This window comes from Mchenga conophoros, linkage group LG7, assembly GCF_057382185.1.
Source record: "Mchenga conophoros isolate Kocher_MC1m ecotype Shallow Benthic linkage group LG7, M_conophoros_male_GT1.1, whole genome shotgun sequence".
Classification (NCBI taxonomy): Eukaryota; Metazoa; Chordata; class Actinopteri; order Cichliformes; family Cichlidae; genus Mchenga; species Mchenga conophoros.
In genome coordinates, this window is record NC_140532.1 from 41,002,454 (window position 1) to 41,015,425 (window position 12,972).

At 38.9% G+C, this 12,972-nt stretch overlaps 1 protein-coding gene across 2 annotated transcripts; it reads left to right on the forward strand.

Annotated features, from left to right (window-relative positions):
- On the forward strand, positions 1–11,046 carry urm1 (ubiquitin related modifier 1). Of its 2 annotated transcripts, XM_085279270.1 has the most exons (6): positions 1–109; positions 2,954–3,024; positions 7,309–7,390; positions 9,125–9,173; positions 9,688–9,765; positions 9,826–11,046. In XM_085279270.1, exons 1-5 carry the CDS (start codon positions 75–77, stop codon positions 9,754–9,756), a joined length of 306 nt encoding a protein of 101 aa, XP_085135396.1. In that variant the 5' UTR covers positions 1–74; the 3' UTR covers positions 9,757–9,765; positions 9,826–11,046. The 2 variants fall into 2 exon arrangements, with proteins under 2 accessions (XP_085135396.1, XP_085135395.1); XM_085279269.1 differs by having other exon boundaries at positions 9,688–11,041.
- Positions 11,047–12,972: the final 1,926 nt, after the last annotated feature.

A 12,972-nucleotide genomic window follows, 5' to 3' on the forward strand; every position in this document is an offset into this window, starting at 1 on the left:
ACGATAATAATTTGCCGCTTCCAAATACGTCATTTCCGACTCCCCCTCCAATACTTCCTGCATGTGCCGACAATATGGCAGCGTCCATAGCGATTCATCTGGAGTTTGGGTAAGCGACTATCGAGTGTGTGTGTTCGTCTCTGAGTTACACAGACAGAGCCTCGCTGTTAGCTTAAGACGGTTATCGTGTGAACAGGGAGAAAACGCTCTCAGCTGCACAACTGAAAACTGCTATAGCGGAAAGTCCTGCCAGCCGACTGCCTCCTCCACTGCTTGATACTCGTTTACTCAGCACGGAGTCTTTCCCAACGTTGTACCAAAAAGTAATTTCCGGTATTCCAAAAAAAAAAAAAAGTTTGCTGGAATTTAAATGGTTATGGATGACTTTTTGCCTATAATCTGTCAAAAAAATATGTCAATGTGACATATCGCTCATGAATGATATCAATTAAACATGAGCTTGAGAGAGCGTTTCTGTCACAAGGACGAAGCTGCAGTCAGTTTTTTTTAAACAAATAGACTTTCATTTGATCTTTTTTTTGAAATCCGGGTAGGAAGTCTCATTGAAATTAAAATGTATTATTTTTTTAAGATGAATCTGGCCAAGAGGGCAGCAGACATCGCAATAAAGATAACATAACAGTTCTCTAAACATTAGTGACCAAAAAGGACTACCGGTAGATCGATGTAGGTACAATTGCAGTCATAAAAATACTTGCAAAACATTTCTTTGTTTTATCTTTATTTTATATGTAACGAATTCATATATCCTGTTCATTACAGTCTATATAGAAACATTGTAAATCACTTTTTGGCAGATGATGGTACTAGACTGACAAACTCGGTAAGTAAGATTAATCTAGAGTGCTGAGTATAAGGTAACCAGTAGAAGTACTATCAACGACTACTGTGAACCTCAGACTTTGGCTAGAGTCAGAATTGCTTGAGAAAATAAGGATTTGAGACTAGCTGTCCTAGACTGATACAAGTGCAAACTGAAAGAAAGCAATATCAAATCTAAGCACACGTAATGTGATTTTCTATGATGCAAAGAGATGACAAATTTAAGGAAACCCCCTAAACTACAGTCTAACGATCTGATGGCTCTGCTACACAGTGGCAGTTTCACTTACAGGGTCCTTGCAAATAACTGTCAAGTTCTGATTGCTTGCCTTCATCCACTGACAATACATTTGCAACCTGATGGCAGTATGTCTTTGGACTCTGGGAGGAAGCTGGAATACCAAGAGAGAACATGTGCACGCATGGGTAAAACATAGAAAGTTAAATTACATCTGAACCTGGCTTTCTGTGAGGCAATGGTGAAAAAAGAGAAAATACTGCCATGAAGCTGTATTGCATCACTAGCCACAAAAAAATGTAACAAAATGTAATGCAATGAAAATGGTCAACCTACAAAGGGCTTAATTCAAAGACAATGTGAAAATCAAAGTGATTAAAAATAACTTAAAATGGTCATTTGTATGGCTCCCACATGCTTGTGTGCATACCTGACAACATTGGGGCATGCTCCTAATGAGATGATGGTGAGACGATAGTGTCTGAGGGTATCTCCTCCCAGATCTGGACCAGAGCATTGCTGAGCTCCTGGACATGGTGATGGAACATAGTGTCCTCAAGGTGTTCTGTTGGATTTAGGCCAGGCGAGCGTGGGGGCTGGTCAGTGGTATCAATTCCTTCATCCTCAAAGAACTGCCTTCATATGCTCACCACATGAGGCCAGGCATTGTTGTGCACCAGCAGAAACTCAGGACCTACTGCATCAGTGTTGGGTCTGACACTGGATCCAAAGGTTTTATGCTAATATCTAATGGCTGTCAGGCTGCCTAGCGTGTAGAAGTCTTTGGGTCCTTCCATGGATATGCCTCCCCAGACCATCACTGACACACAAGTAAACTAGTCAATGCTACAGGCGGCATAATGTATTGCATGGCTTGTCTAGACCCTTTCATGTCTGTCAGATGTGCACAGGGTGAATCCGCTCTCATCTGCGAAGAGCACAGGGCCCAATATAGGGTGTCAGACCATCGGACTACCCTCATGAAGTCTGTCTCTGACTAAAGAAGCATAAACAGTCTCATCAGTGGCCTGGTGGAGGTCATGTTGCAGGGTACTGGCAGTCCTTTCTATGTTCCTCCTTGCACAAATGACCAGATATGTGTTAAGGACCTTCTATGGCCTTGTCCAGCTCTCCTAGAGTAACTGCCTGAATCCTGGAATCTCCTCCATGATCTTGGGACTGGGCTGAGAGACCGAGCAAACATTCTGGCAGTGGCATGTATTGATGTGCCAACCTGGAGGAGTTGGACTACCTGGGTAACCTCTGTAGGGTTCAGGTATCATCTCAACACTACTAGTAGTGACAATGACCCAAATGTAAAAGTAGTAAACAAACAGTCTGAAAAGATGAAGAGGAACACCAAAGCTGGGGAAACTGATTAGCAATTTTATTTTAGTAGGTAATTCAGACACGGGCCTAAGTTGGCAGCATAACCTTTAAAGCAGAAAAACAAAGAAATTGTATAGATAATATACACAGTTCACAAGTAATGTTGTTTCATAGACCTGTGGAGGTTACATAAGATTTATGTCCTCTCCACTGAGGGGTGACGGTGTCACTGTGTCTGATTTTATTGGCTCTACAATCACTATCAATCTGCCAGAGACTGCAAAAAAAGTACCCTACATAATAATTAAACTGCATTAGATGTAATCATCTATTTCTACACTATGTTTTGTAGTCTTTTGTTTTACCTATTAAAATAATGTTTTTCTCCCCAAGTCCTTTCTGTTCTACCTTCTCTAACTATGTTGTTATAATTATTTTAAATGTGATTGTAATTGTAGAAGTTATAAATGCCTAGCTTTGGTAGTTATTCGATGAAGTGCCACACACATTCTTTATTTGCATATCTGCTCTTTCTTTGTATAGAGGAGGAGCAGAGCTGCTATTTAATGGTGTGAAGAAGCATCACGTGACTCTTCCAAGCCAGTCAGAACCTTGTAAGTATCACCAGTCCCCTGTTTGTACACGTCAAAATTAGAGCCTAAAAGACTTCCACTGTTTGCATCAGTGTCTATTAAACCTTAAGGACCATACCATTGTTTCTGAGTTCTGACAAATCAAAGAAAGCTGCTAGTACCCAATATGTGTTCATGGTGGTACATTTATATATACAGCACAGCTTGACTGTTGAAGAAAAAACTGTACACTTATCAGTCTTTGTTTTGATGAGTGGTCTGCAGGTCCTCTGTCTAGCAGTGCACAGATGCACTGCCTTGGTTTGTTAACAGCAGGCAATTTGTAATCCTGTGCATGTGTTAATGAGAACTTTTTAATGTGCAAAAATGTCTAATATTTGCTTTGGAAAGGATAGGCAGGGATTTAAAGAGATGATTATTTGATTATTTCTACATTGCAAGTTTTGTACCTCTGGCTCCAAACAGATTGGATTAATACAGGTCATTCAGCCTAGAAGAAAGGAAAACCTGCTTTCAGCTGGACTTTTTCCTCCCCAGAAAATCAACTTAGGACCAGGGTCATTGAGGAAAATGAGTATATTAAAAATATGGCTTCTTAGAGGTTAAAATGAGTAGTAAATTTATTGAAAACATATGTGTGCGTGTCACAGAAACGGCGGACAAACCAGAGAAATATGTGTCTTTGGTATTTGTTTAAACAAAGGGTGTTCATCCATGGTCCTGACGTTACCACGACAACAAAAAGACAAAAGTTGACCAGAACAGGGAATGTCAGCTTCATGTGACCTTGCTGTGCCAGCTGACCCGTGTGTGTGTGTGTGTGTGTGTGTGTGTGTGTGTGTGTGTGTGTGTGTGTGTGTGTGTGTGTGTGTGTGTGTGTGTGAGAGAAAGAAAGAGGTGATGTTTTGCTTTATAGCATAGCTCTGGGTTTTAAAGACACAGGTGTACACACATTCTGACAGAACACTACTCGCCTCTGTTCTCGTGATGTTAGGCGTAGCTTCGCTCAGTAGGTTTGCTGATCCTGGAAATGTTGCTACAAACCAGCAGACGTCTGAGTGTGTGCGTGAGAGTGCGTGTGGGTTCAGAGAGGGTGCAATTGGGACAGATATAATGGGTTCTGAATCCTTCGTATTTCTTTTTTGACCCCAGCCGGTGATTGATGACCCTCAACTGAAAAACCCCACCCCCTCTCTTTCTCTATCTCACCCTCTCTCACGCAACAAAACCCCCATAGTCTAAGGACCACGCCATTTTTGCCCGTCACATCAGCAAAAAGATGGATAGCTCATCCCACTCGCACGATTGTCGTAATTGCACAAAGGCAGAAAAGCAAAAAATTAAAAAAGACCGGCACCAAAGGAAAGGAAAAAGCAGCAATGGTTTTAAATCGACATCAAAATGGCGCCCTTTCTCTCCCCTCCCTCTGTGTCTGCTTTTCGCCCACGCAACGCCGCAATCCCAGGATGCATTACGAGCTTGTGACGCACTTTCTCTCTGCCTTGTCTGTTTGGTCCCTCATTTTCTTTTCCCCTCTACCTGGACCGTAAAGCCTGAACCTCGAAGCTTCTCCGCAACCTCCATCTTTTCCTTTTTCATCTCCCAACCTAATTTCTATACATTGTCTCTTAACTGTAAAGCACTGCATCCATATAAGTCTTTCTTTTGGGTTCAGGCTGGGGTTGATTTATATTTGTAGGCCTGTGTAACATTTTACAAGAAATCGATTGAAAAGGCAGTGCCTGATGTTTCCTCTTAAAAATAAATAAATAAAAAAAAGCGCTTAATTGATTAAAGTCTGAATTATCACTAATCTGTATATTGAGCTAAAGCAACCCTGCTTTATTTTCTATGTGAAACTTTTAGTATGTTTGCCTGTTTGTTTAAAGACTGGAATATAAAAGAAGAGGCAAAAAATGTGAAGTGAAAGAGGGGGAAGAGTGCTTTTATGAGTGTATGTGTGGGTGAGAAAGAGAGAGATGCAGAAAGAGAGAGCCAAAGAAAAAAGTAAATGGCTGAGAGGATGAAAGCGTGAATAAGAGGTAATGGTGGGGAAAAATACTAATAGTCAAAGGCAGGCAGGAGTGTAAAGAAAGGAGTCACCACAAAGAAGGAGTTATGACTGCTGTAGTGATTAGTTCTGTTTTTAGCCCCACAGAGGTGCAGGTCAATATTCCCTGCCTTGTACATTTTGTGTGTGTGTGTGTGTGTGTGTGCACATGTTGCAAAGGGGGAGCTATTTCTTTTTTTATATGAAGTCCTGCAACCACAGAGAACTAGCTCTGTCATTATACTACTGAGTTGGCAGACAGCTCTACAATTAACCTGCACACAGGCTTGAAACTGCACGTGCCTGACCTCACTCCCAAAGATCTTATGCATCACGTTTTATGCCTTTGCAAATCTCAATGTTTTAATGTATTTATATATATGTTAGTGTTATTTTTTATGTGTTACTTTATTCAGTCACTGTTGTTTAATCTTGATTTTATGAAAGAATAATTAAACCCTGAACTCTTTTTGTCATATAGTAGCACATGAGCCCCATTGCAATGCCTGTCTCTGTGTAATCTCTTACCCTGGATCCTGCTAAATGCTAACTGAAAGTGTGCATTATAAATGAGCAGAATAATGCATTGAAAAAAGTAAAGCAAATCCAAATGTGCCTCCCTGTGATCGTTCAGTATTTTGCTTGCATTTTCTGAGTCTGTTTAATGTAAAGCCTGCAGCCTTTGTGCCGTGTTATTATGATTTTTAGCTCTGCCTTTGATCCGTCTGAACTCTCGGATCTCTGAGTGATTCATTGCCTACCTGGTACAGATTCTTCTCTTTACACCTGGCTTTGGAGGACTCATTGTCATCCACTCATCCTCATATGTGCTGCCGCACTCCTCCTCGCTTTGGAGTATTTGTTCTTCCTCTGCACTGTTTATTTCTCTCCCTTTTTCCTTGTACATTTCCGTCCCCTCGTCTCCTCTGTTCATTTGCTCCTGTGTAAACTGGTCAAGGAGGCCATTTCTGCTTAGTTGATAGGGCGTCTGTGTGTATCATATGGCTACCAGCGATTGCAGATTGGCTCTGAATTGTTTTCACGATTCGACAACCCCAATGTACGTCAAGTAGACAGCTTTGATCGGACACACACAAACACGCAGACACATAACCAGAAAACACTCATAAGAAAAAACAATAAATTTCTGCGATTGTGTGCGTGTTTTACTTCTGTTGCAGTTTTGTGTGCTCACGTTAGATCAGTGCACCATATTTAAACGAACCCCAGCTAACGCCCAGACACCTTGAATCTTAACGTTAAAGAGAGCCATAACTCTAATATATATTCATTGTTATTCATTTAGCAGGGATTTACTCTAAAACCTCTCGTTGCCGTTGGCTTTTGGGGCCGTCATTAGCTCAGGCTTTTGTTGAGGGAAGGTCAATCTGATTGTTCAAGAGGTCAGACTCATAGAAAATTCAAGTAACGCTGATGTTCAAGCTCAGACATTGCATTTAATGTGTGACAGCAAAGTTGCTACTCTGAAAATCTGGTTTTGCGTTTGATTTTGTTTGTTTAGTACTTACAAAACAAATCACCTTAATTACAAAGTTTCAGATAAATTGATATTAGTCTTACATGATTTGAAAAAAATCTATGTATTTACATTTTTCCTTACTATTTTAATATAATGAAATAACACATTTCAGTTAATACAATGAAATTTCAGGCTTTAGATTGTCCATTTGATCATTTATACACTAAAATAATTTCTTTTATTTCTTTCTACCAAGGTGAAAAATGTTGCTCTTGGCCATTGACATCAGACAACCTTCCCCCATTTTCAGTGTCCTCTCCTTCCCCCCAACATACACATACACTCATAAATATACATGCACCTACACACACACACACACACACACACACACACACACACACTTCCTGTCCCTTCTGGTGCCTCTGTCGCGTCACATCGACCAGGGGGCTGGAATCATGCACCTTGACCCTTAACCCTTGATCTCTATGACCCCTGTCGTCTGCGTGTGTGTGTGTGTGTGTGTGTGTGTGTGTGTGTGTGCGCGCGCGCACATAAGACATAAATCTGTTTACACAGTCACACAGTGGGGACCTGCCTCTGTTTTGGGCACAAAAATAAGTCTTCAATATGTAAAGCATTGCATTTTAGTAAGCAGTCTCTCTTTAGTTTAAGTAAATATTAGTTATGGTTAGGCTTAGGGTAATTCTCCAGGACATGAATGCAAGTCAATGCAACGTCTTGTGAAGTCATGTGTGTGTATTTGTGTGTTTTCTAGGGGACATGAAGCAGCTGCTGGTCTGGATCCAAAGGAACCTGCTGAAGGAACGACCTGAGCTGTTCGTCCAAGGAGACTCTGTGTGAGTGCACTGGACACACCTGAAGTAGATATGTAATTCATTACATTACACTGTCATTTGAAAAAAAAAAAAACAACAAACAAACTTTCAGACATGATCAGAATAACTCTACGGGAGCATTTTTGCATTTTGGGAACAGTGTGTAGGGGGGCTTTAAAAAAAAAAAATCTTTCCAGCAACTAAAACTGCTGAAATGTTGAGGGGGGAGAGTCTAGCCTTCAGGTTGTAGGTTTCAGTAAGATGATTACCTGTGCACACGCATCACACATGCTTGTGTATTTGTGCTTGTATGCACACACGTGTTTGTGTGTGTGTGTGGATCGTGGGCTCACAGCAGCCTTATAGGATTGGCTGACTTTTACAGCTGCCTTTGTGCAGGACTATTTATAGCACCATCTAACCAGTGAATGGAGAAAAAGACGGGTTACCTATAAACCTTATAGAAGAGATGTGTGTTTGTGTGTGCTTTATGCTTGCAGCACACATTGTTTTCTGAGCAAACCATCATTAAGGTGCTGCTTCATTATCTTTTAAAATGCTCCATGGATCCTGTGTGTGTGATATAGTTTACAAGCTTCTCTTTTATTCTTTTGTTCTTTGTCAGCACAGCTTTGTTTTGGGTGTGCATGCATGCTTTTGCAAATGTGTATTTGTTCTCGCAGGTTCCTCTCACAGAGCATCTAAGAGGTGGATAAAGGACAGATGATCACAGGCATTGTGACTTAGTTATCTCTTCAGTAAAGAAAAAAACCCACATTAGCATCTTTTATTAAAAGACAGTTGTCTGTAATCGTTCACAATTATGACAATTGTTTTAAATTTGTTTGTTGTTGTTATTTTTGGGGCCCTGATAATTTTCATTTACATTTTCTTTTTTTTATATCCTCATTTTCTACCTTCTCTTATCACGTTCGGTTTTTGAGGAATTATGACAGATAATACTTGTAACAATAAGATCAATATGTAAAAATATTAATTACATATTTGTAAATAAATCACTTCAGATACACAGTATATTACATTAGCAGCAATAAGAACAGAAGCAAAGTGGGGGGGTTGTGAGTCACCATGGCTGTAACATGGAAATCTCACACATATCTCTGACATGTAATACTCAATAGTCATTTTATCATTTTAAGACTTAAAAATAATAATGATAAAAAGCTGATTTGATTGCTTCCTGTCTCTGCATAGATTTTGACGTTCGGCAGAATTCATCGCTTTTTAAATGTGTTGTCCGTGAATGATATTAGTAGAGTTTGTCAGCCTCTGTCAAAGAAATCCCCATGCCATGCACCAACACAAATCTGTAGTTGACAATAGTTATTATTTTATTTTTTTAAAAATATGTACATATTTTAATAAACCTGTGTGTAAAACATTATAGTCGTTTTTTATAATTGTTATTACAGATTGAAATTTGGGAGGAAAAACATAAAAATCCCATAGTTTCGACTTCTGCTTTAAAGATTTTCATCTTTGTGCAATACTTTATTATATTTTTTATTTTAAATATTAGGATTTTTATCTCTTTTGTTTTTATTTTAGGTTTTTTTAGGTGTTTATTTATTAATGTATTTTTGTAGTAAATTGATGAAATGTTTGTGTACAGCATGTATGAAATGAGAGCGAGCTACCTGTTTCTACCTTTTACACGCGTGTGTGCCTGTGGTTGAATCTGCGTTGCCTTTGGGAGATACGTCTGACTGAAAATGGGGTTGTGTTTTCCCACAGGAGGCCTGGGATCCTGGTACTTATCAATGATGCAGACTGGGAACTGATGGTGAGCACTGGGAAGTTATGTTTACTGTCAGAATGTGTGTGTGTGTGTGTGTGTGTGTGTTTCCTAACAATATGTAAAATTGTTTCTCGTGAATTTCACTGCATTTAATTTCAAATTATTTGAGATTACATATGCTTGCATCTTCAAAACTAAAAATGCAAAAAAAAGTTGGGGGATGTGGAAAGTTGACTTGTTTGGTTGTTTGTTTTGTTTTTATTTTTTCAGTGTGTTAATGTTTCATATAATCAGGAAGAAGCTGCGGGGAAAGATTGTCCTTGGGGTCTCTTATCTGAACTCATATTTACATGAACACACAGCCTGAACACTACAGTTTAAATGAATTGATTCAATTACAAGACTCGGGATGGGATGTAAATGAAAAGTTTGGCATTGATTGGACCCCAGTGGGAACAGGAGCGATTCACACATTTATTTTAATAAACGCAGCTTTTTCTTCAGCGACTTGTGCAGATTTTTTGATTCTCAGTTATTTTGTGTGTTTTCTACACCTCAGGGGGAACTGGACTATCAACTACAAGACCAAGACAACGTTGTGTTTATTTCTACTCTTCATGGAGGATAAAAACATTTTTTTTAAAAAGAAGAAGGCAAGGATTTTAAATGTTTCCTAACAGTTCAGCCTTTTCACAACATCATCTCTTCTTACTGCCCCACCACCACCACATCCCAGCATCACATCACCCTATTGGATGTTGCAGATGTGTCAACCTGCCCAGCGACAACTGAGAGGATTGATGATGTTTTATGGGAATGAGGAGAAATTCTCATATAGAAAGATGGAAACTGTTAGACTGGTGTAATGGGAAGCGATACAAATCCTGGTTGCACTGGCCATCTCCCAGGCACCAATATCAGTAATCTACACTTACTGGGTCTGCCTTCATCTCCATGCAGACACTCTTCCTGTATGTCTGTCCTGAAGGTTAAAAATTAGCTGCAAATCACCACTTTAGGAAAAAAAACCCACACGTTACTCCCTCTTCCATTAGTGTTTCAGAGCAATGTATTAACATTTAATAAATGGTTTATTACACACTGACTGTGCTTTAAGTGTTTATAAATATGTAAACAATTAAAACCAACTCAAAGATATTTAATATGCTTACATATTTGTTATGTTGCTGTCAATAATGTGTTCATATACAAACAGCCAGTTACATGTTTGTTTGTATTTGACAAGTCTATTACTTCCTAAAAACGTATTTGTATCCCCTTGAGTGCATTTTTTTAAATCTCATGTAAACCTTTTATGAAATGTTTTTCATCAATGTATTTTGCCCTAAATGTCTAAAAAAAAAAGGTTAATTTTTTTTTCCTTTTTTTACATTTTTTTACAATTTCATTGTCTTTAAAATTGTCCTTCGTTTTAATATATACATCTATTTGTACCACAGTTTCTGTCACATTTTTTCTGCTACTCCCCCCCCCCTGTTTCAACATTCAGTTTATCAGGATTTTTATTTATTTTTTTTATTTATTTATTTTGGCTTGTTTTTTGGGGGGTGAGGGGTTCTAAACCTAGACGACAGAAAAATGCTACCAAAAAACTAAAGTAAAGAAGACGTTCTTTATATAAATTTGTACACTATCACAACTGTCGTTTTAAATTTACAAATACCGCATAAATCGCTAGAAATTACCTTTTTTCCCGTAGCGATCGACCTCGTATCATAAATCAAGTCACCGTGTGTTTAGGCAATTAATATCGCACCTTTTTCTATTTGTGTTATTTGTATAATTTTTTGTTACAAATTCCAAAAGCACAATGTGTCTTACTACTTCTGCCAATTGCAAAATCTCCCTCCTCCAGCGGAGTCCATTTTTTTTTGGCTGCAAGGTGGTATCACGCACAGGGGCCGCCTATCCAAATGTTTAACACAGTGAGGGTTTTACATCACGCTTCGATAATCCCTGATGATAGCTTATACGTGATCGATTTGAGACCAGCTCGTGTGTTCCCAGCGCATTTTTAGGCTGATTAGACTACACTTGGGAGAGATTTTACCTTCATATAACCAAACTCATGGAGAATATTCATAAGAAGGGGGTGGGGGTGTGTGCGTGTAACATATATGTTTGTGTGTGTGTGGTGAAGGTGGTGGGTGGGGTGTGAACTACAGCACCACTGCGGGAGGTCGAGGTCTAGCCTCCGGGCTGCCCTCCCTTGAACGCCCGGGGCGACCTAAAACCTTTTCGCGGTTGTGGAGTCCGATTTGCAACGGGAAACTAGCATATAATGGCCGGCAGAAAGGAAATGCTAATGAGGCTGTGAGGGGGTTAGAGAGGAGAAAACGTTGCACTGTGTCAGCTAGTGCTGGCCGAGGATGATGTACTCAGCAATGTGTGTGTGTGTGTGTGTGTGCAAAGAGAGACAGGGGTTTAATGTGAGGAGACAAACAGAGCTTGTTGCTCGAATAAATCATTTGTCTTTAAATATCAAGGATATGTAAAGTTGTGGAGATAAATTCTGGTTATCTTTGGCTGGTTAGTTAAATCTGGTTTGTAGCTACTTTGATATGTGGATTATGAGTGCATCCGGTGAAAAACACCTGAGGTTTGGAGAGCTACCTGGGCCTACATTTCTGTATATAGGTAAGTGTGCACAGTGACTAGCTCACTGTGGAGGATGCTGCTGCTGCACGGTGGGAGAGTCGACCTGGCTTCACAGCTCTGGTTATAACAGTGGAAATAAAAAGCTGAAGCTCTCTCTCTTTCTCAGGTAAACACCTACTTAGTAAACAATGGCGAACAAACATAAAAGCCTTATTTACGCGATTGTTCATTTTACATCAACCTGACAACATGGTTAAAAAAATTATATTTTGAAAATAATATACGAATTTTTGCCATATTTTTTCCTCTTGCTTTTCTTTTTTCTTTCGCTTTGTAAATGTCAAGCTAATACTTTGTTTTCTATGTAGTTTTATCGCATGTAAGTTTATATTGTGATGAAAAAAAAAAAGAAAATTTGCTCTATTTTTTGATTACACCATAGAGAGAAAGCGGGAATACACATTTCACTTAAGCCAATCAAAACTTACTTCATCGTCTTCGAAATTTAAAAAAATAAAATAAAATAAAAAGAAGGCATTAGAGTCTATCGCCACGTTATAATACTAAGTCGCTTACCACCACAATAGCAAAACACTAAGTCTATGGATTGCTAATAAAATAGTTTTTTTTCTTTTCGTTTTTTTACATGAGTAATTGTTACTGGTTTACTGTTCGAAGACATTACACCAGCCACTCTGTTTTAAAATGATTATTTTAGAGTGTTTTGTAAAATAGATAGTAATAAATTACAATAAAAACGCTCTCTCAATATGTCAAGCAGGAGAACATACTTGTCCTCTGTATGTCCCCTGCGTTGGACACAGAAGCGTTTATATAAGAGCAAACATGATGCACTAATCCCCTGGAATTAAGTGAGGTTAGTCTTTAATGTTCAACAATACTGTGTGTGTGTGTGTGTGTGTGTGTGTGTGTGTGTGTGTGTGTGTGTGTGTGTGTGTGTGTGTGTGTGTGTGTAAGAGAGAGGGAGTGAGTGAAAGACAGGCAGACAAAAGAGATGGAGAGAAAGAGGAAAAAATGCTCATATTTTGAAATTAAATTATGGGCAATTTTCCATGATTTTTGACAAATGTAGAATTAAACAGTTTCTAGGTTGTATTGCTCGAAAATGTTAAAGTTATAAATTCATTTTTGTAAATATTTATGAATTTAAAAAAAACCCTATGGATAGTTCAGTAAAATAATCGCATTATTTTTGAAGTGGGTA